Raw genomic sequence first — 23,891 nt, forward strand, 5'->3', positions numbered from 1 at the left:
ATGCCTCTCTAGGCTGCTACTCCTCCTACTTGCATTTTTCAGAAAGGGGTGACCCATGTGCCTATCATGGTGGAGAGAAGAGTTTGAGAACCACTTGTCAAGCAGCAGCAGCTCAGACAGGCTACAACTGCCGGACTTGCCTGCTACGACTTCCTCCTTGAGTGGGCTTGTTTTGGTTCCGCGTTCGAAATATTCTTTCTAGTTTTAAAAGGATTATTCCATCCTTTTAAAGCCAAAAGTTTCTCCCAGCTACACCATGATGGTGGGAATAAGAGCTCCTCACATAAGCCATTTACAAGGCACTGAGCCCACACCAGCTCCCTGAGCTGGCTCTCTCCTCACGCGCTCAAGAGTAACTTCTCCAAAAGCCAACTCTTTCCATTAAAAAAAAAGGTGAAGCAAGTTGCCTTCAAAAATATGAATGAGTCTAGATGTCTCCAGCCACTCTCCCACTCCCAGCAGGTAAAGCCACATGGCCCAACTTATAGCTAAATACCCCAAACCACAAGTTACCAACAATTCGGTTCTGCAGTCTTTCTAACATACTAGGCAGATCCCATTTTGCTTTGATATTTCTTAATCACATAATTCTCTCTCATCATTTACTCTGTAGACAATAAAAAGACATTCGCAACTAAAAATAAGTCTGAAAGTAACTTGGTTTTGCATTTCTGTTCGTGCTGAAATTATACTCAAGTGGGGTGTTTACTATGGATAAAATTCATTCACGCGCACACTTCTTCCCCTTTCTCTTAATTCCCAGAATTTTAACGGGAAATAACACCAACAGCTCCCTACACACAGACTTTTTTTTCCCCAAAGCCCCTATAGCACACTGAACGCAGAGGTCCTTGGCTTTGCAATGCACAGCTATTCCTAACCTTCCTGGGCACGGGGGCTCCCGCTGCCCCCAGCCAGCACACGCTGTACTTCCAACGGGAATTCACCAAGGAAGATCCCAACTACTTGACAAGGTGTCTTCAAAACAGCAGATGTGTGAGCTTAAGAGCTTAAGGACCTGCATTTTCATGGAAGTACACACCATGCAATCATCTACAGCTGTCCAAAATGGGTCCAAAAAGCTGATTTTGACATCCTGGGCTATTTTGCATCTCCCCTGTGATGGCATAAATAGCTGGGTGCTGGAAAGCGGACCTAATATTTTGCTTACAGTCCATTCCAGACCTACCAAGCCCTTCCCTGATTATATCCAGCCACATCACGTCCCTGTTAACTAAAGCATTGCCGGTGCAGAAAAGCCATGTGCATTGGTTTGTCCTCTAGACACAAGTCAACTGCTGCCTTCCCCTTTCCATCCCTTCTCCCCCCATCTGGTGCGCGGCAGCAGACGAGCGTTACCTGCCAAAACACAGTGGATGCCAGCGTCTGGTTGGGCAAGAGAAGACCAACGACCTGCAAGAGAAGAGATGTTTCTCATTAGCAAATGCATTGTTTGGTTTCTCTCAGTGCTCTTCTAGGCATGCAAACAGCAAGCGTATTTCTAATTATCTGAATAAATTATCTTAATTTCTAGCTTTATTTCATTATAGTTACTGAACTTCCCTGCCTATTGTCTCTCCATTTTCTGGAGTAGCATAGCTGCCCGTGAAAGCTTCACATCTTTAATTATTGCTTGTAACACACCATGAAAAGAGTCTGGCAGCAGATATGTCGAAAGATTAGCTCATTAAAACATAATCAGTTTTTTAATCCAGGTATTTCTGGAGAATAACACAAACATTGCATGAATGCAAGAGTTCAAAGTTGTTACTATTGGCAGTGAAGGGGGTTTTCTTATTTTCCTTTGGCAAGTTCGCTGTTTCAAGCACAAGAAAGAAATCCGATTTGAACATCTGAAGACAGGAGTGCCACCTGGAAGCACATGTGCTCCTGTTTGGGAGCCTGAATTTTGTTTCAAGAGAATTGTTGATGTGTCATACTCCGAGCTGCAAAAACTCCTGCTTGGGCTACGAGCTCAGGCTGGCGATCGCCGTCTCCCAGCACCTTTCGGCTGCCTGTCCCAGCACCTCTGGCCAGGTGCTGCCCACTCCTGCGTGAACACGAGATGCCACAGGCTTTGCAAGGTCACCCATTGCGGCACCCGAGGTCACAGACGTGGATGCTGCCTGTAGAGTCCTGAGAGCACCCTTGGGACAGGTCTCAATATACGTCCAAGCACACCCTCTGCAATTCTTTAAAGACCCCATCTCTTACACCCGACGCAGCACTGCCAGACTCCCTCCCACCTTGTTTTACAGCAATCTTTCCTCTTAAAGCATGAGAAGTTGAAGCAGAGGAAAGGGATGCAAAGCAATGGGACTCCCAGCAATAAGCCCAACAGATGTGGACAGGAAGATGAGTTCTTGGGCACGAAACTGGTGAGATACTTCCTAACATCACTGTCATTTTATCCCCTCCTGTGCCTTAAGTGTCTGATAGTTTTGGAAGAAGACGCTCTTCTTGTTGCAAAATCACACTAGCATCTTTGTTAAGAGTATAAAGACTGAACAACTCCTTTTAATCCCAAATACATTTATTTTCAGGACACTCATGTGAACTGAAACACTTCTGAGGCACCTGGGCAGGAAGGCTGTGAGTTCATTCCCACACTCAGACCATCTTCTGCATCATTTTCTTTAAGTTTATTCCTAAGAAGCTGAGAAGAAAGAAAACTTCCCTGTTAGAGCACAGAGAGCCCGCTGCAAGGAGGGATAAGCTAAAGCCATCCCTGCACATCTGCAGCAGCATCAGTTGAAGAGGAGGCAACTTCTATGCTTAAGGACATAAGAGAGAAATAACAACAAACAAAAGGGTAATAGGGTTGGGAGGCCTGATTTCATTTACATCTTCTTTCCTTTCTCCTCCTCCTCCTCCAGCTTTTCCTCCTACAGCCTTTCGTGAAGTTACAGCTACTTTGTACGCTGGCCGGGCGCCAATCTGTGCAAGTTACACTAATTTACTGCTTCCATTCAATATGCGGATCTTGTCATTAATTACTCCGTTGCCGGTCTTAGCCAAACGAATTCAACAGGCGATGAACCTCCTCACCCCAGGACTGACTTACGCGCCTGAAGCCAGCGGGCTAATGAGGCTCCGGAGGAGAGGGAAGACTGCAGGCAGCTACTTACATTGTCAGCTGAAGCTGAGCGCCGAGAAAAATAAAAGAGGAAAATAAATAAATAAAAAAGAGCACCCAAAATCTGTATGACTGAAAGAGGCACGTTTAAATGCAAACTCTCCATATGTGCAAGAGTCTGTCAAGAAATGTACAGCTTCACTTTTAATTACTGTCAGGGGAAAAAATAACTAAGAAGGAAAACAAAATAAAAAAAGCTTCTAAACACTAGAAAAGTACCAGCTACAAAATTTAATTGCTTATCAGGTGTGAACCACCCCTTCGTGGCCCCAAAGCCGGGGCTAAAGCCGCCGCTCGGGCAGCTGTCGGCTCAGAGCAGCCTCGTGGCACGTTTGCCTTACGAGTTCTCCTCTTGCAAGCCCCAAGTCCTGCCTCATGCATCAGCGAGAGTCACCCGCAATCCCGTCTCAAGACCCAGGTCTTCTCTACGTGCTTTGAAACCTCAGCAAGACCCCCCCCATTTTTAAACAGCTGGGGAAAATATGGTGCTTAAAGCTGTGGGTGGCAGCTGGGAACAGCAGCACAGCTTCTGCTCCATCCTCACTGCCCATGGCTTGAGCTGAGCTTCTTAAATGCAGATAAATCTTTCTCCTTGGAGCTGGGATGAAACACAGATCCAGGGTAAAAGGCTACAGCCCAGCAGCTGCCCTGCACATCTCCCCCCTGCACCAAAGGGAGATAATGTGAGCGGCTGGATTCACTCCCTCCGGGGTTGAAATTTAGGTGGGCAAAGTCTCCCTACACTTACATGTACCCCATCCTGTCCCTGCTGCACCCGATTCTGGGGTCAAACCGTAAACCTGCACACAGAAAGGACGGAGGCTAAAAAAAGCAAATGATTGCGACTCCGGGAAAGAATAAACAGCCGCAGGATTTGGTTGTGTCAAGGGAGTAGCTGCTCCGGCCAGAAAAGAAGTGATTATTTTCAGCAAGACCTTAATCTCTTTCACAATGAGCTAAACCATACTGAATTATTTTGCATTAGCTATAGGGGGAAAAAAAAAATACAACCTGTATATAGGCAGCATCATGTATTGACTGATAGGCAGTAAAACCTGTTCATCGATAATCTGCTCACGTCTCTGCCAGTGGCTATGCAGGGGGTTTCACTGACCCCCGAACACCGGGAACATTAGTGCGGGCACAACGGCACGCTGGCACGGCTTTGCGGGCGAGGACAGCCACGCTCGCTCAGCCAGAGCCCACCGCAGGCACATTAAGTCTCTCTTGAGGAAATCCCATCCCCCTATGTGAAATGCAAGACTCAAACTGTTTTTATGCTAGAGCAGGCTGCCAATTTTGTCACTAAATTTCACAGATCGATTGGCATAAATGTTACATTTTAATTTTAACATTTGAAACGTTTGGGTTTTTTTTTTTTTTTTTTTTTTTTTAAATGACAAGAGGTTCCAGTTTATCCTTTACAGCTAGTGAAATTGGGCTCATCTGACAGCTCTCGGCTCCTCTGACAGCTCTGGATTTGGGCCGATTTCATTGTCAATTTGATCGTTAACTCATTTTTGTTTAACCTTTTCTTTTAAAATGCCCCATACAAAGTTACCACCAAACCCTTACACATGACAACAAATAGTAACAGCCACAACGATTTCTGCTTTTAGGTGCTAGCAACCCCGCCACCGCCGTTTGGGAAAGGATCATTACCTTTAAACAAGTACTGTGCCACCGTCCACTGGGTTTAGGAGGATTAAATTTAGCAGAATTGGCTCCTTCAGCCATTTTAACACGTGTGATCTAATAAGCTGAGCCAAGAGCTGGCGGCTGGGAGGACCAACTACCTTCTGGCACCAACTTTGGGTGATTTGGGGCAAAACTGTGTGCCTCAGTTTCCCCATTTATAAAATGGGGTTAATTAACCATTCCTGTTCCTGAAGATGAGCTGAGGTTTCAGCATTAGGAAGACAGGCAGAATTATCTCCCTTCTGGCTTTCGCTATCGAGAGCACCCAAATGCTTACAAATTTCACAATAACAAGTACAAACTAAAAACGCCCTTAGCAATAACCCCCCGGAAAGCACTCGCCGTTTTAATTAATCAAAACGAGAGCGCACGACACCGGCCTCGCCGTGCTGTAGCTTGTCACGTTCAGGAAGCGACTTGTAAAACATGCAAATGGGAAAAAAAAAAAAAAAAGTGTCCAAAGATGAAATCCGAGAGTTGCAGAAGTTGCATTTTGCAGGCAATGAGCTCATCTTGGTCTTCCCTTTCCAGAAGGGAAAGATAAAGATGAAGACATTGCAGGGGGCTGGGCGAACGATGTTCAATAGATAAATAACCTCGAGCACAACAAGCTGTGTCCACAGGGCAGGTTTTACGTGACGAAGCCCTTGCTAACGTGTGACGGGAAAGGTGGGAACCCGAGAAGGTAAGGTGGAATTGGGAGAATTGTCTGAGAGTGCTAAAAAATGCATTTCTTGGTACTTGCAAACAAAGCGGGGGGGAGATGTTAAAATACTTACGATGGGTGTTCCAAAGGGAATGTAACCTATTAAAAAAAAAAAAGAAAAAATAAAAAAAGAGATGCATGCATTTTAATATGCAGTTTTGGGATGGGGGAAAAAAAAAATCACATTAAGACATCCACCAGTTTGGGGTAGAAGCCACAACGTGGCGTGATGGGCTGCACTCACTTCCCCCAGCGCCGTACCACCACGGGGACGCCTGCGGACCTACACCTGATGCACCAAGCATCAACTAGAGCAGCCTCCTGATTTCTGCCCAGTGTCCTTCCCATCCTCTATTTGCTTTTTTTGGGTTGTGGTCTAAGAGTTTCCCTGAAAGTTATAACATCTAGACCCTAAAGCTTACCCTGGTAATCCCAGTCTGTGCCAGTGCAGGGGATCAGCACTTCAGAGGGCACCGTGTTGTTGAGCGGGGCCAGGCACCAGCAAAAACTCACATTGGCAGAAGCGAAGGGATGACAGCTCAGACCAGGAGGTGCTTAGTCTGGACCAGGAGGAGCTGGATGCTGCTCTCTGAGCTGACCTGGTGGCTTGTTGCCACGGCAAGGGGGAGATCCTGCCCCCCTTCCCTGGCTCACTTGCACAATCTGTTCCCTCCCTCGTGCCAGCTCTGGTTGCTCATCAGACCCTCCCACAACCTACCCTCGCTAACCCAGAGGAAAACTCTCCAGCTTTCTGTGCCACTTCCCCTCTTGTTGAGCCTGGTCCCACCAGGACAGTGTGAAGATGCTCACAGAGCCATCTAACAAGCTGCAGAGCCCATGCCAGTTAAGGAGCAGAACTGTGCCACCATAGGTGGGACCACCCTCTTTCACCATCTCCTTTATCAACCTCTCCGCTAGTGATTTTATACCAGGAGAGCTCATTTATTTCTAGGTCAGTAGAAAAAGGAATGGGGTATAAGCTGAAGAAAGTATATTTACATCATGGAGAAGAGGGGGACTATTTTAATCATAGGTATAAGTTAAAGCTGTCTATATTAGAGATAAGCCTTTACCCCAAATCTTGTTGAGTGCCACAAAAATCAAATGCTTCACATTTTTCCCCTGCTAAGTCTGCCAATTTTTGTGCTAATTATAATTCATCTCTATGACTTCCACTAGAAGGTCTCAGAGCATTTTACCAATATTACTGAATTAAGCCTCACGGATCCAATTTACAGTTGGAAAGGGCAGAGACCTGAGAGGAAGGAAAAATTTAAAAAAAAAAAAAAAAACAGAACAAGGCAGCAAAGCAGTGGGTCCTGGCTTTTATCCTCTCCACTTCACCCTCAATATCATCTTTCTTCAAAGAACTAGAAAATAAACCCCACCAACCCTGTTATTTTTCCCCTGTGTTCAGTATTCAGGTGAAGACGTTCCCCCCAAAAATATAGAAAAGGTCCTATTTATTTAAATAGGTCCTTTGGGAAAGGACCAGGCTGCACTTGCACCCTCTAGAGAGCTGCTATTCGACCCAGAGCAGAGGTAGCTCTGGACCTGTGCATGGGTCACCCCAAAGTGGGAAGGAGGAGGCAGTGATTTAATCATTCAGCAGCCCAATTAAGCCACGGACAAGCTGATCTTTCCTGGGCTCCCAACGCCATGGCTATCAGGTACCACCACACATGGAAAAATAGGGCTCATCCCACTCTCTCCTGGAGAGTAAAATCCTAAGCTGCTCGTTGAGCCTCAAGCCTCACTGTTTACTACAAAATTAAAATGTCTGTTATAGTGACGGACACTTCAAAAATGCTAGAAAAGACATTAGCTTGAGTCCACGTTAAAATATCTGAAGGAAAGGAAAATATTAAGTGCTAGATCTCGCATAGTCATTGATCCCAATTCTCCTTGACTGCAAAGGGATTTAGGCATTTGAATTACTTTCTGATTTTGGTCAGAATGTTTACAAGATGCAATTCAAAAACAGGAAAAAAAACCCCAAACAACAACATTTTGCACAAATTCCCAGTAAAATTAATGATTACCCGATTGGGACATACTATACCTGACATCCGAAAAGGCATGAAGATGGTCTCATTTGTGTCAGGATGGATGATGGCCTGCAAAAGAGTCAGCAAACAGACACAGTGAAGGCAGAGCAACAGTTGGCGAGGCACAGCCTCTACAAACAGCACCTTCAACCGGAGAGCCCCAGGGGGCTTCACGTGCCTCGGCACCCTCCTTGCTTTTACAGCTCCAACCAAAGGCAGTTATTGCTCGGCAGCCTCCACAAAACCTCCTCCTCCCGCTGATTTCCCCTCTCCTTAAATAATTTAGCATACATTAATAATTTAGAAGTAAATAATTTAACCTGAAATACAGAAAGCGGCTCTTTCTTGATACTATAATGTCCCCAAAAGCCACCCACTGATGTACTTTAACCCCAGGGGGGTAAGGGCAGATTTAGGAGGGGAAAAGGAGAAGCACAATTCTGTCCCTGCCTCTTTTCAGCATCTCCATGAGGTGCAGCTTAACGTCCTGAAACCCTGCCCTATGAAAGAAAGGAAAAGCCCTTGCTGTGGCAGAGGGATAGGGAGGGCAGGACTGTCTGCTTGGGAGGAAACGAGGGTGTAAATCACTTTATTCTGCTTGTGAAGCAAACGAGTCGCAGGAGAACCCTGTAAGAACTCGTGTGGCTTAGCCACGGTGGACAGATTGAGACTGAGGAACATCTTCCCCATCTGCAGCTATGTCTGCACCAGCCCGCACGGCACGTCGTCGGAAACCTGAAATGCTGCTTCAGGATCTGGCTGAGTTGGGGAAAAAACACGCAGGTATGGTCCGCTCCAGCTGTCACCCTAAGGGTGACCCCAATAAAATCCCCTCACGTGCCATGGGATTTGGATTTGCCAGATAATTCAACCTTTACGTGTATCCGCAGCTTCTCAGCCAACGCTGGCGGCTGTGGACAGCTCAACCTCCACGGAAATCCTAAATCTGTTTTACTGAAAAACAGACAACGAAGCTCACTTGGCCCATTTTTACCAAATTTTACAATCAGCCCAGGAGGTTGCACGGGCATTAACTGGCTGGGGATGAAAAATCAGTCCCCAAGCAATCCGGGACTGCAGGGGAAGAAGGTACGACACAGTTACAAGCCTTACCAAAGAACTGTCAAACTATTTTCAAAAGACTGGAGACATGAAATCTCTTTACTAGACAGGAAGGAGAAAATGAAGACATCAAAATATATAAATACAAAAAAAAAAAAAGAAAAAAATCAGACTCTTTGGTGGCAACAGTGTTCTCTGCATTTACATTTCTGTGGCAAGACAAAACAGCAACTGGCAAAGTCAATAATGGAGAAGAGGACAGCATCACTTAGCAAAAAGGAAAAAAAGCAGCAATAGTTGAAAACGATAATGAAATATATAAAAAATCGTATTACCTGCTTTATTTTTTGAGCTCCCCACAGCTAGAAAAATAAAAGAGAACATTGCATTTTAAAAAAACGAGCAGTGTAGTTTTATACCAAACCCCAAATATTCATCTTTTAGCTGCTGTAGTAAACGAACGCGAGGGACTGCTTTAAACCAGACTCATTCTCTGCATCCTTCCAGGATGTATTTAAAGATCCTTTACACACACCGAGCTCCTTCAAATCTGCGTGGCCAGTAAGACCAGCAAGGCAGGGAAATTATTCTTTCTTATATTGAATGGTAAGAAAGAATAACAACAGCCAGACTTCATGCTCTGCTATAAGCTTTACAAATCGAGAATTATCTCGGCAACTCTGCCGCACGTAGAGCTCAAGGTAAATTTAGCACAGCCTCTCCTTGGATGAGCTTCCTGCAGAAATCGAGGCTTGCTGGGGAACAAAGGTGGAGCAAGCCCTGCAGGGAAATACGAGAAGTATCTCTTCATATAAATCCTGGATGCAGAATAAACCACCACTACTTTTCATCTTTCCACAAGGGAAACGCACCGAAAAATGCTCATGAAGAGGAAAAATCTCATTTAAAACTCTCACGAGCGCCTACTGTTATTTACTGACTGTAATTCAGCAGCATCAAAACACCTCAAATCAGGCTCAGCCAGCAGAGATCTACGAGCACTGAGCAAGAAACATCCCGCGTGAGGTGCAGGTAGAGCTAATGAGTAGGTGCACAACATCAAGAGATGCTCTGGCATATACATAAACCCATAGTTTGCCCCTGCTTAATTAAGGCAGAGGGCTTTCCTTGATGAATTACACCTAAATGCAAATTATAATCTTAAAAAAAAAAAAAATCCCTATTTTGATGTATATCATTCTAGAGAAGGATGAAAAACTGGGACTCCTGTAAAATACCACAACAGATCGATTGCTTTTACTATTAAGAACTGTTCTGCTCAGCTCAAGTCTGGCTTCAACTTCCAGGCACCGGCTTGTGTTACACCTCTGTCTGACAGCCTCCAGCGCGCTCTATTTTTGTTCTTCACACAGGTACTTGCAGCTGCTAAAGCCACCCTTTAACCTTCGCTTAAAGAAAAAAAAAAAATATACAATTCATCCGAGCCAGGAGACTGGCTGTTTCGTTGGCAAGGCGCATTTGCCAATCTTTTAACCACCCTCGTGGCTCTTTTACATCTTTCCAATTTGTCAACATCCTCTTGAATCGAGGACGCCAGAAACCAGACAAATTATTCCAACAACAGTTGTACCCCTGCCAAACCAAGGGTAGGCTAACCTGATGAGTTCTGCTCTTGCTGTTGATAAATCCGAAGACGGCGATAGCTCTTTTTGCTTGGAGAGCTCACGATTACCCACCCAAATACCTACCCAAGCGCTCTGCACATATTTTGCAATACAGGCTTTCACACTTAAATTTTATCAGTATTATGGAATAAATAAAGCCTTGTTCTGCCACTCTTCTTCACCTGACGTTTAGTGCCTTCCCCAAATATAAATCCATTAAAATACTGTTGAAATGAGGTAATCACTCTATTATAAATAGCATAAATTGACCCGCTCATACCAGCAACCCCAGTATTTCACTCCAAATTCAGCTCTCACTCCAGAATTGAAGCTCCGTGATGAACTCCACTGTGTGCGATGAGTTACTGGAGTATTTAAATGTCACAGGCTGATGCACGTATCCACAGGGTTCTTTCCTGGGGAAAACTTCTCTTTTTAAGGAAAATTATTATTCCCCATTTTACCATCAAAAAACAGAGGTTGAGGGACACGAAGAGATGATGCTTGTGGTTGGTGGAGACAAGATGTGTCTACCCTCACCAATCCTAAAATCCAACGGGTGAGAAGCTGCCTGCCCAGACAGCTACCAGGGCTTTTCTGCACCTGCCTGCCCACTGGCTCGATGACTTCCATGGGGTGAAAGTGGAAGCCCTCAAGCCGTAGGTGGCTACTCAAAGCGTCCCAGTAACCCTGTGGCTGCCCAAGTCTTGTGTATCTTAGAAGTCAAACGAAACCACAGGATTTTCCTCTCCAACTGCAAGCACCAAGACTAGCAAAAAGGAAGAGGGATGGTTTCTGAGCCAGCGCTATGGTTTTTTTGGTCAAATTATCTAATTTCATTAATTGATCCCAATATTTATGCATTTTCCTGCTGCAGTGCAAATATTGTTAGAACATGTGATTTCATTACTTCTCAGAAAGAGACTTTACAAGATGCACCTGATGAGTCACCTAAAGATTCTGCCAGCTCATTTTCACTTTTTTATCCTCTAATTCATTTTCTGTCTGCAGCATTTTTCAATAGCTCCAGTACTCTGACGAGTCTTGCCAGCTGGGGGGCTCGTTTCTGAGAGCAAGTCTCTATTTTTGCTGGGGATTTCATTCACGCTCTCTCCGGCCATCTTCGAGCAGCAGCCAGATTTCGATCTCATTTTCACTAGCGTGAATCCAAAGCATCTTCACTGAAGCACGTGAAATGACTCCAGATTCGTGCTCAATTTATGTTAGATTTAGGTCCACGATCTCTAAATATAGTCAGCCTATACTGGGTGGGTCTCCTGTAACAGATGATTTTCCTTCACACCAGCTTTGCTGGATATTACTGGCTCAAAGCAACACAGGGGTTTCGCCATTCAAATTTGGGTGCAAGAACAAAACCTGCTCATACATGGGTTTACACCGAAGAAGCCCAAAGGACAAGGGGGCAGGAGTGCTGGAACGCTGTTAATATATTTCACTATCCACCCAGCAACCTAAGCAGGCAGCAATGGACACGTTTCTCCAGCCTGGGGCCGTTGCAGCCTTCCACCAGGCCAGACCAGGCTCTGCTTCATGGAGATTTCCTTCATGGTTGCAGAGGAATTGGCTCCAGGACCGTTCACGAGTGCTCCCAGCACCAGCATTTCAGGACACTGGACTCATGAATGAGACTTCCATCCATCCTTCCCAAGATTCTGCTTTTTCTACAATTTTTTAAAAAAGATATACTCACCACTTTGCTCACCGCCTACAGCAGATAGGTTTAAAACCCCGAACTCAGGAACTGAACTCAGTTATACAGAAACTTTACGTGCTTTTGACATTTAAGGAAGGGTATCAAAGACTGCCACAACCTAAGGAGAACCAAAGCTACGGAAAGGAGCTAGAGACTGGAATAACTCTTGGGGAATAGAGACCATCTTTGGTTGACAGGACATTCATTAGCATTCCTTATTTAGCAGCAGAATCACAGCTTAGAGATCATTTTCAAAAGAAGTATTTATTAAAAGAATGTATCCAGCCCAAATCTATTAGCTAACACCTGCCACTATAAAAGCAGTACAAAGAGTACCAGTTATTCTTAAAAGATTAACTTCCCTCCTATTAAATACAGTAAGATTTCATGGTCCTGGACTCAAAGATGGGATTTTTTTTTTTCCCTTCTGCACAAAGTTCCACCTAGATTAGAAAACCAGGTCTACAAACTGTTCACCCATGTTTCCGCAGGCTCCAATGCTGCTAAAACAAGTGGCCAGCTCCACCCTACCCAAGTGCAGTTGGCTGTATCCAGACCACCTACTACATCACCGAAGTTGGCCTCGGGTGTCTACGGTCAGGAGAGCACCGATGGATTCACACCACCTACTACTCCCTTGCGTTGCCAGCAACCACCTCCCTACAGTCAGTGGAGGCACAAAGGCAGATTTGATGTCAGGAATCTGTAATAGATGCTCTAACACTTCCCTCCCTCAACTGTACGCACCAACAGGACCCGGGTTCCTTGCACAACACTGTAGTAGACATTGAAATGATCTTAAATCCACGGGTGCGTGCTCTGGATATGCCACGTCAGGAATAACTCTACAGAGAAAAGCCCTTACTGATTAACCACACATTAAACATGTGTAACGACAAGGCACGGTTATTTTCAAAGAGCTAATGAGGAGTCACGTGGTAGATGAGCCTGACATATAAGAGAAAACATGGCAGTTTAAGTTCTGCAAAGACTAAGTGGCCTACCTGTGTTAGACTTTGCACCAACATCACTCCCAACAGTTGACAAAATTCCCCTAGTAAAGACAAGGTTGAAGAGGAAATCCTCAGAAGAAAGAGTATTTTCAGTTCATTTATTTCATCTGTCCAGTCAAGTAGAGACAGAGCTCCATCTTGAAATCTGCTCATCCCCTTCTCGCTCCATCAGGGAAGTTCTCACCCTTTCACAAGACCCCACCTGCGCCCACGAAATCTTGATTTTAATAAGGTAACAGCCTGGAGTTTGCACCCCATCAGAAATTGCCAGTAGTTTCACACTCTAGGAGTTGCAAGGTTTATTAAAGCAAAGCTCAGATTATCTATCCCACACTGAATTCCAAATATTGGGTGTCGGGAACGGAAAGTGTGATGCAGCAAAGCTTGTTCTGAAGAACAAGAGCAAGCTGCTTTCATATGCGTGGCCATTCGGAGGGACAGCCTCCAAAACCAGATGCGCTTTCTGATCACCTCGATTGTTTAAATGATACAAAACCAGAGGAAAAAAAGAAAACCTGGCTCAAAAGGCATAACTTTCTGTGCTTGGAAAAGTCACTGAGAAACGTTTCAGACCAGCAACAAGGATCTGGCATCTCATTAGTGTCAGATGATAGTGATGCCTCTGAACAAGTTTTAACTTCATTCTAGATCCCTTAACTGGTAGTCAAATGGCCAAAGTAAAACACTGGAGGTGGGACTCATCCCCTCTAACAGATGTCTACGATGTAATAAATACCTCCTGCAGCAAAGTCTCTGGATTTCCTTCATGTTAGCGGTTCAACTAATCCCAATGAGATGACCAGTACAGGCTGCATAACCTGAGGCAGCTGAGGGGGTTTAGTCTGGAGGAGGCTGAGGGGAGACCTCATGGCCCCCTACAACTCCCTGAAAGGAGGGTGCAGAGAGGGGGGATGAGTCTCTTGAGCCAAGGAACCAGCAGCAGGACAAGAGGGAATGGCCTCAAGCTGCGCCAGGGCAGGGTCAGACTGGCTCTTAGGAAGGATTTCTTTGCAGAAGGGGTTGTTGGGCGTTGGAATGGGCTGCCCAGGGCAGGGGGGGAGTCCCCATCCCTGGAGGGGTTGAAGAGTCGGGTTGACCCAGCGCTGAGGGATCTGGTGGAGTTGAGAACGGTCAGTGTGAAGTTCATGGTTGGACTGGAAGATCTTCAAGGGCTTTTCCAATCTCGATGATTCTGGGATTCTGTAACCTGCACTCCAGCAGTACTTGCCTCTCTCCGTTGACTTTAAGATGGGACCTACATGATTAGTTCTGGCTCAAAGTGGGTTTGGCTCAAAGATGTAGAAACATCCCAAAGCGTCAAGCACCTGCAGCTCATACCAACTTCAACACAGCTTGCAAAGATACAGTTTCTTTGGATTCCAATAGGAATTTGATGAAAATTTAAGATTTTATGTTAGAACATTTAGGAATCCCAGACCTAAGCACTACACCTTTTCCAAACAGATCTCCCACAGATCTAGCTGAGCAGATCTGGCCCTTCCCCAGGGCGTGAACCAGAAGCACTCAGAACAGCTCCACCACACCCCATCAGCAGGATCGGCTCATATTTATCTTCATTATAAGGTTAAACATACTAGAAAACCCACATTTGCCAGCAGTACTGTGGGACCTTTCCATTTGAAACCTTTTGGCAAGAAGGTAAAGTCTGCAGCAAGTGCAGCTGGAGGAGAACATCCATCCATGGCCTCACCGCTGAAGTCCCACTCACTGAAATAGAAGGCCCATCCTAGACAGCAGGTTCCCTTGATATTATTTCACATTATTTCACTATGCTTCTGAGAGGTTTTGTTGGTTTTTAAGTTTATATGGTGAAGGATGAAGATCTCCCAAGTGCCCACTGCACTGCACTCTCCAACACATCATCCTCTCCCGCAGCACTGCATTTTTCCCTACCACCTTCCTAGTTATTAAAGGCATTTACAGGGGTCAGTCCACTCCAGGTAGCACCCCCAGAACCTCTCAGCAGGTAACAAGAAAACAGATAAGTATCTGGTTTTAGTGTTTCACTAAAACTAAACACCAGTGCCACACTCAAGGCAGGTTGGTGCAGCCCGACAGAGCTACCACGCGTTCTGCTTCACTCTCCACCCGTACTTTCTCCCCCAGGAGTGCGATCACTCATGCTTTGCGTGGCTTTCTCCCACTTCTCTCCAGCTTCAGTCCCAAAATCCCACTTCTTGAAGAGTGATATTTAACATAAAGACAAATGCACACCACAAGCTCCAGCCAAAGGATTCAGTTAGGGCTGACTGCTTTTAGCAAGATTTATAGACTAACAACAGTGGAATCCCAGACCTTTTGGTTCCACATTTAGTGTCACCTGCATGTCTGTAAACCTGACTGATGTGCCTAATATAGATAGAAACTGATGTCTGGCTTTACTAATAAACGTGGAAAAATGCAAAGCATTTGATGCTGTCCCACACAACATCTTTGTCTCTAAATTGCAGAGACATGGATTTGATGGATGGATGACTTGGTGGATCAGGAATTGGCTAGATGGTCACACTCAAAGAGTTGCGGTCAACGGCTTGATGTCCAAGTGGAGAGCAGTGACAAGTGCCACTCCTCAGGGGTCAGGGTTGGGACTGGTGTTGTTTAACATCTTTGTTGGAGACATGCACAGTAGGATCAAGGGCACCCTCAGCAAGTTTGCTGATAACACCAAGCTGTGTGGTGCGGTCGATGCGCTGGAGGGAAGGGATCCATCCAGAGGGACCTGGACAGGCTGGAGTGGTGGGACGTGCAAACCTCATGGAGTTCAACAAGGCCAAGGGCAAGGTCCTGAACATGGGTCGGGGCAATCCCAAGCACAAATCCAGGCTGGGCGAGGAGTGGATTGAGAGCAGCCCCAAGGAGAAGGACTTGGGGGTGTTGGTGGATGGAAAACTGACTGTGAGCCAGCAACGTGCGCTCACAGCCCAGAAAGCCAACCGTGTGCTGGGCTGCACCCAGAGCAGTGTGGGCAGCAGGGCGAGGCGGGGGATTCTCCCCCTCTGCTCCACTCTTTTCAGACCCCCCTGCAGTGCTGGGTCCAGCTCTGGGGCACCAACAGCAGAAGGACACGGACCTGCTCGAGCGGGGTCAGAGGCCACGAAGATGCTTGGGGGGCTGGAGCACCCCCCTGTGAGGACAGGCTGAGAGAGTTGGGGGGGTTCAGCTGGAGAAGAGAAGGCTCCGGGGAGACCTTAGAGCAGCCTCCCAGGACTGAAAGGGGCTACAGGAAAGGGGGGAGGGACTCTTGATCAGGGGGGAGGGATAGGATGAGGGGAAATGGTTTTAAACTGAAACAGGGGAGATTTAGATGAGATGTAAGGAAGAAATTCTTCCCTGTGAGGGTGGTGAGGCCCTGGCACAGGTTGCCCAGAGAAGCTGTGGCTGCCCCTCCCTGGAAGGGTTCAAGGCCAGGTTGGACGGGGCTTTGGGCAACCTGGGCTAGTGGAAGGTGTCCCTGCCTGTGGCAGGGAGGTGGGACTGGATGGGCTTTAACGTCCCTTCCACTTCAAACCGTTCTATGATTCCATGACAAAACAAGGTAAGATAAACCACTGTCTACACTTGCTCCTCAGTGGGAAATCTCACCAATGGACATTTTACAACCCTGCTCGTAATAATCTTTATGTTAAAAAGGTTTTAGCTCTAAGGAGATAAAGCTCAAATGATCCAACACGTGGGATAAATCACAGAGGGTATCTATATACATTTTCTGCCCTGCATCTGGCATGGAAATGTCACCAGAAGAGGCACCAGAAGCCACTGCTCTTCTTGGATGCTGGTGGAAAACTCCTTCCCCATCCTCAACATGGTTGAGACACAGGGCCACGAGCTGCTGCCCGTCTGTAGGACCATAAAGCCTTCGAACAAATCCACACGTGGAAGAGCATCGACTGAGATACCTGCCTGCACCAGAGCACAGCAAGGCAAGCGCCTCGACGTCAGGAACCGGACTGGAAACCATGAGCAATTCCAGTGCAATACACAGATTTACACAGATACAAAACCAAGTGTAGGTGGAACCAGAATCAAGTCCCGACTGATAAAAAAAGATAGCACTTAAATAACACTTTGCAGCTTCGCAGCACTCAATAAACATTAACTAATTAATCCTCACAGCATTCTACTGGGAAGATTTAAGCAGAATAAGAAGCACTCACTGAAAACCATTACTTGCACCAGGGTTGCAGAAGGACTTAGATGCCATTACACAGTTTAAAGTACAGTTTTGGAAACCAGGCTTGCTAATCCAACTTGATTGCTCATGATCAGATTTGTTTCAGCTTATTTTAGCCATATGGAGTTTGCAAATCTAATCTGATTTGTAATCTAGACGTGACTTTATCTAAACTCTCTTAATCCTCACACAATGAGATGAAGCAAAGCCAGTTTGTAACTGAGTAAGAGCATCAACAGCAGCATTTAGCATGGCTTCTTTAAGGTGCGCTAACCTACAACACTTCTGTCCGCCTCCCTAGGTGCCTTTTATCCTCTGACAGTCTGGAAATGATGCCTAAAATGTTTGCCCCATTTTAGTGTCACAGAGACTATCGAGATTGCAGAAGAGAGAAGGTCCAAGTTCAGCCCTTGGACCAGCAAACAAGCCACTTCCTTGCAAAGAAAAGGAAGCAGCAGGACAAGCGATATATCTACATTTTACTGTATCCTGCAAGAGACCAGAGGGGAAAAAAAAGTACAGTTTACTGCAAATGGACCTCTTCGCTCTTCATCAACACTGTTAAGAAAAGCTATTATTCTCCAAAAGGGATGCTGTTTAGACTCTGATAGATTCATTGTTCTCTGCTGTGTCTGGGACAGCATGAGCAGCTCTTCCCGCTGCTAACATGATTGAAGGAAGAACACAGTAATAAATACATGCCCATTAAGCTGGTGAGCCTCTTTTCACTTCACTGATACTAATGGGGAAGAAATGAAACAGTTTCAAAACAGCAAGTTGCCAAAACTGCATTTGGAAAGGCTGAAGAGTGAGAAGTCACAACTGACACACCACAGTTCATGCTCCGCCAACGCTCGCAGGAAGGGGCTGGCTGGAGAATAGCAAATGTCTGTCTCCAAGGGACAATTTCAAAAAGCTGCATTTCTCCTCTCACTACAGATCATTCAGCTTGAGTTTATTTTTAATTTTTATTTTTTTTTCCTCCAACCACCCCCTTCATGTTGAAGGGGTGAAGCTTGCAGGGTGAGGTTTCTAAGGGTACAAAATCGGGTAATAGAGCTGTCTCGCTGCTATCTTGTTTTCTAGCAAAGAGATATTCATGCATATTAACATGCACATATAAGTAAACATGCAGTCAAATGAACAGACAGATTTCCAACAGTAAATCTAGGGACCTATGTTGGACTAGGTGACCTCCTGAGGTCCCCTCCAGCCTCGATTAGCCTACAATCCCACAGCAGACAAAGAGGAAGATCTGGATGGATCAAAAATCTAAACACCTGGTGTCTCAGAGTCAGCAAAAGATCCACAGCTCAAAATGTTTAGTCTTGGTCTTATGAAACCTGGATTAATTTCCTACCTCCATCACAGATTTATCTTGAGCAGCTCAAGCTGGTATATGTTTATGGTACCACAGCCCCCCCCCCATCCCAGGCCTGCACCCCATCCCCTACGTTGTACAGATAACATAGAGCAGACAGAAAATACACAGAGCTGCTCAAGTCAAAAAAATGAAGCATTTTGGGAGTGGGGGAAGGGAGCTTTAGTTTTTATTAAGATCAGCTCTCTGAACCAGCTGTGCCAGGGCAAGCCAGCAAGGAGGTGGGAACACATGGCCGGGAGGAGAGGAGGCAGAGACATGGCAGTGCTGACTTAGATCAGCTCACGCTGCCATGGCATCACACTTCCCCTTGCAATATTCTGGGCACAGAACAAATTTGTACTAGTTCACATATAAAGTTCAGGGAATGATAAATTTAATAGGTACCATCTTTATTGTGGGTGCACATTTACGGACAGAGTCACCTCTGTAAGACTAACGGCTGCCTATGTACCGGGGCTGCATTTAGTTAATTAGAGGAGTTTTTAAATCTCTTATTGGCCCTATTGCTGGCATTAAAAATAAAAACCTCACATGGAAAAAGCATCACTCACTCTTGAGAGTCCTCGTTCAATGCACACGAATCACCCTCAGACACTTCTGCTATTCTGTGGCTCTTTACCTCTCTCTGCTGGCAGGACCACAGGGAGAAGCCGGGGTGCCAGCCTGAGATCAGGACCGAAGGGACAGCAGGGAGGTAGAGGAGGACACTGAACCTTCGTTGTCGTATTTCTTAGACTGTATTCTACTTGCTTAGATACTAAGTTTTTAGGATGGAGTGGTATGAATCTACAAATGGGGCAAACCAGAGCTCTGCTCCTAACTAGCAGCCTAGGCTGCTGCTGTTCATTATTTGGAGCGGTATTAGGCTGATGAGCAGTGATCTCAGGCAGTGGTATTAAGCTGGGAGCTTAGCAGTTAGTTCTACCCCAATTTCAAAGGCAAAAATAATTCAGCGCACAAGGGAAAGGGCACGTTTTGCTGGGCATGCCAGCAGTATAGTTCAAGCATAGAAATACTGCAGGGAATTCTAGCTAAGAAAATAAAAATAGAAGGCGTTTGCGGGGAAAAAAAAGCTGAAAGAGCAGCCTGAAGTTCATAACAAAACCCCCCCGGCACTGAGACCTTACTGCAGTCCCTCCGAGGCAGATCTCTGGTGCCCGAACGCCGCTGTCCTTATCCGATGCTCATCAGCCTTTCAAAGGGCTTTTCTGCCGTGCACATTTCTGCAGCACTGAGCACAAAAATCACACAGGAAAAAGCAGCTGTGTCATAAACCGGGAGTGATGGAAATCGCTCTGTATCTGATAGCCGCCGAGTGCTGCTTCTCTTAACTTTTACCACTGCTGACATGCCAGCATCAATCTGTTCCTCCAATCTGTGCTGGTCTGTTGGACAGGTTGGGAAAGGGACTCACACACACAGAGGACACAGATGCAATCCTACAAATTAGTGAAAGAAGCCTGAGGATAAAGGACAAAAGCCACATCATTATGCCCTGCAGTTGGTACAGCCTTTTGGTTGGAGGCTAAACCCCAGCACCGTCACTCCTGAGCTAGAGAAAACCTTCTCTTTGAAGCAAGCTGGCTCTTCATCCTTGTTTATCAGGCTGATATTTTACAGCCCTTGTTTTTATAGGAGAAACTATTCCCTCAAATGAAACCTTTTTACTCCAGCGGAGATTCCCTCCAGGAGGCAGTTTGGGGAATTGCCTGCCCTGTTTAGAATTGGATATGTTACAGTCTATACCTTCTGCTGCAAATTGGCTCCGGGTGCACTTGTGTGTGTCATTTTCACCTACCCACTCGCAGATCGCACCAGCCACCGGAGCTTCGTGCGAAGGGGCCGGATTCTGCCAACCCCGGGAGCCGCCGGCAGAAACCGTCATTAAAAACGGCTTGTAGCAGTGGGCCTTTTAGCACATCTCCCTCTTGCCACGGAGCCGTCTGTAAGGAACGTGAGCTGAAAAGCTTGCTGAAGTAGAAGAGACCACCGAAACGAGGAGCACAAAGTGCAAAGAACGTACAATCAAGACGGAGGAATCCCTACAGAAGGGCAATAATACAACAGCACCTACGGAGCTGGAAAAGATGGGGCATAAATGACAACTGAACCAGTTTCTCCCATCAACATGAATCCTACACATTTCCTTTTTTTTCCCCTCTCTTCTAAGGATCTTACTATTTTCTAGCTTCCTCTGGGACGGGGAGATGAAAGGGGATACACGCCACCAGATGACACGCCGGCACTTCAGATGCACTTACCCTCCGCAGAAGGCGCCAAATGAAGGACATCGATGGATGCGGTCGCCAAACAGAACCAAGCAATAGGAAGTTTACTAAACTCACCAGTTCTCTTGACATTCTCACAGCAAAATTTTGTACTTCTAAACATAAGAAACAGCCATTTCTTCTATCAAACACTTCTGGATCCATAAAGTTCAATCACCCAACGCAGAGACATGCAACCACCCAAAATCCCCCACCAGGAGACCGAACCTCCCCAACACCATCAGGGAGTTTGTTCTCCAAGCATGTTCTCCAATCCTGTTAAAATATCTAACTCAAGCGACCAAGAGGACAGAAATACACCCCAAATGGCTGCATTACCAAGAACACATTTTTATTTAGAGAAAAATTATGAAATCATAAGAGCCTGTCAGAGAAGGGGCTTAATTATAGTGTGGGGTATTTCCACTACATAGAATGGTTTTGGTTGGTGGGGTTTTAATAAGTGGAACGTGAAACACTCAACTTCATATCTCATAAAACACAAGTCTGGCTCTTAAATATTCAAAGAAAAAGTTGGGTAAATAAGCTAAGCTGAAGAAGTGGAGACTAGAGCATGTTCTCTTGCTCCAATACATAGCACTGAATAAATACTCCCCAAGCAGCTATTAGTCCTCTGTTTTGCTGACTACATAATTGATACATCTATGATAAAAATCATGTTTTTAAAACATTTTTCTAATGTAGGAAAAAAACCTATCATTTCCCTCAATAAAAAGCTATCAGCAGTCTAGCAGCTATCGATGGTTAAAAGATCAATTCTTCATTTTTGCTAATGACACCCAAGAAATAGGTTTTTACCACCTTGAGTTAATGGTCATTTTCCCGAGCGGTGAAACCACTCCAGTTCAAGAGCAAGTGCAAGAGCTACTGGGTGAGTGTGAGAGACCTGAAAGTGGATGAAATGTAGGTGCTGGCAGTGTGACTGTCCATGAATCATCTCATGGAGAGTAACTGGAGCGAAGCAGCATTTATTCTGGAAACAGGCTTAGAGATGGTCACGGGGAACTGGAGCAAAGTACGGTTATGGCTTTGCAGAGGTTTGGGTTTTTTTTTTCTTTAGGTAGTCCATAATTGTTCCATTTCAGCTCATTTTGAAAAATCAGCTCTGAAAATGCAGAAGAGAAAGACTCGCTCTACAAGAACCCTGTCAAGAAGATAAGTGTGGAGGAGATACTTGACGTTACATAGCTTTAGGCTCTTATATTTTCCATTTTTCATGCGGTAAAATCATTTCAGCAAGCAATATAGATTGTGCTGAGCTGTTGTTATGCTTTCAGCTACTGCCTGCCATCCTTCATGAGAGCCACGAATTTCTGAATGAGGAAAAAAAAAAAAAGGAATTTGAACACTGTCAAACACGCCGTACCACAAAAGTGGATCAGACAGGAGATTAGTGAAACAACTCTGTCAAAACAACTTGTCTTCTTGATCTCCAAGCTGATATTGGGGGGGGGGGGGTGTTGGGTTCTTAGAAAGCTAATGCATTAAAACTCTGCCCAAACTGTTATTTTTAAAGGCTTCTAAGGTGATAATGCTTTTAATTCTGATCATGAGGCCTAGAAGGCCATTCAGGCATCTCTTCTATGCACGTGCCATACCCAATCCATACCTGAAGAGCCTGTTACAAGGGTAGCAACTGCATCTCTAAGGGGCTCTAGCAACCAAACCTGAATCGGCTCTTAAACAAAGAAGAGAAAGTTGAATGCTTCTCTCTTGAGCATCACATGAAGTTCTATGCAGCCTTTTTGATGAGTAATACTAGCAAATTAGCCCCTCTGATACAATTGTGATACCACGTCAGATGAGCCAAGTCACTGCTCCAGTAGACACTTCTTGCCCACAGTGAACACGAGGTGATTAGCTCTGTTCACAGGCAAAGAGCAGTAAAAAAAAAAAAAAAAAAAAAAGAAATCAGTCAAAAATCAAATTACTTCTCATCTGCTGATCTTCTGCCAGCATGTGGCAACTTCATCAGTGCATCAGAGGTGTGTGTGACACTCAGTTATCAGCTACGCAAAACATCAGACAGCTCAGTCTTTTATTCCAACATCAACCCATGCACACGAGCCACAAAGTGGGCACCTCTCCAGAGCTGCATTGAATCCCTTTCCCGAATTAGCACTAGAACAACTGCAAATTGTTAATGCCTTGTAGCCAGAATCCATCCTGCAGATAGTGGTGCACAGAAAAGCCATAAAAATGGTAAAACTCAGCTAGAGGAAAGAAAAAAAAAAAAAATGTATTCTCCAGGTGTCTTTGGTTCACCAGTAGAAAATTTGAGGTGATCTCTATGCAAGTGAGATGCTTCCCCTCCCCCAAAGCAATCAACCAGCACATCATATGTTCTGCAAACGCACCAGTAATTAATGAGACACTTGCAGCTGTATAGAGTTGGCACACTCGTATTTAATTCAGCACTGGCAAGCTTGCCTGCAAGCCAGATCTCCCCACACGCTCCCCTCCACCTTCCCCTCTGCCCCTGGAGTTAGAAAACAACCAATGCTCAAAGGGCAAGTTCCGTGGTGTAGCCTGAGAGCAGCAGCCAGCCCTACATCCTCCCAGATTTACTCCTAGATCTTCCTCTCCGTCTCAGAGAAGGAAAGTAGTTGGCTAATCAACATGAGAGGTACCCAAGGCCTGATGTCACCACAGCCTTAGCGCTCAACGAAACCCCATTTTCATACAGATCATCTGGGCCTTTTAGTTCTTTGGTACAAAGGGTCACCACTGGCAAAGCTGGAAGTTGAGCATCATTTTGTGACACAAAAACACAAAGACAGAACGATACCACGTGAGCTGCACGCCAAGAAGATGCCCCAGGGGATGGAAACATCTAATGCCAATAAAAGACACAAAGATCACCTCTGATGCAAAGAGAAGAGCACATGCTTTGTGCTTGCAATGATTAATTGCAGTTTTCAATGCCACAGCTTAAAACTGCAAAGTAATGCCCTCCTACAGGAGAAGTCTGTTTCTAAATTGGTGGCTCTGCTTGAGAGGATGAAGATATCCACCCATTTGGCGA

The 23,891-nt window shown here is 45.5% G+C and overlaps 1 protein-coding gene across 7 annotated transcripts in view; it reads right to left on the reverse strand.

Moving 5' to 3' along the window:
* The window catches only part of SFXN5 (sideroflexin 5), a 106,999-nt gene that overhangs the window by 55,775 nt on the left and 27,333 nt on the right, over positions 1-23,891 (reverse strand). For 6 of the 7 annotated variants that reach the window (XM_074865411.1, XM_074865412.1, XM_074865407.1 and 3 more), the window contains 4 exons: positions 8,986-9,012; positions 7,603-7,657; positions 5,614-5,639; positions 1,360-1,413 (listed from right to left, as the gene is read on the reverse strand). In XM_074865411.1, the coding sequence (XP_074721512.1) occupies positions 1,360-1,413; positions 5,614-5,639; positions 7,603-7,657; positions 8,986-9,012 (162 nt within the window). The remainder of the gene's footprint in view (positions 1-1,359; positions 1,414-5,613; positions 5,640-7,602; positions 7,658-8,985; positions 9,013-23,891) is intronic. The other variant, XM_074865409.1, reaches the window with a different exon arrangement.

This window comes from Strix uralensis, chromosome 4 (genome assembly GCF_047716275.1).
Source record: "Strix uralensis isolate ZFMK-TIS-50842 chromosome 4, bStrUra1, whole genome shotgun sequence".
NCBI lineage: Eukaryota > Metazoa > Chordata > Aves > Strigiformes > Strigidae > Strix > Strix uralensis.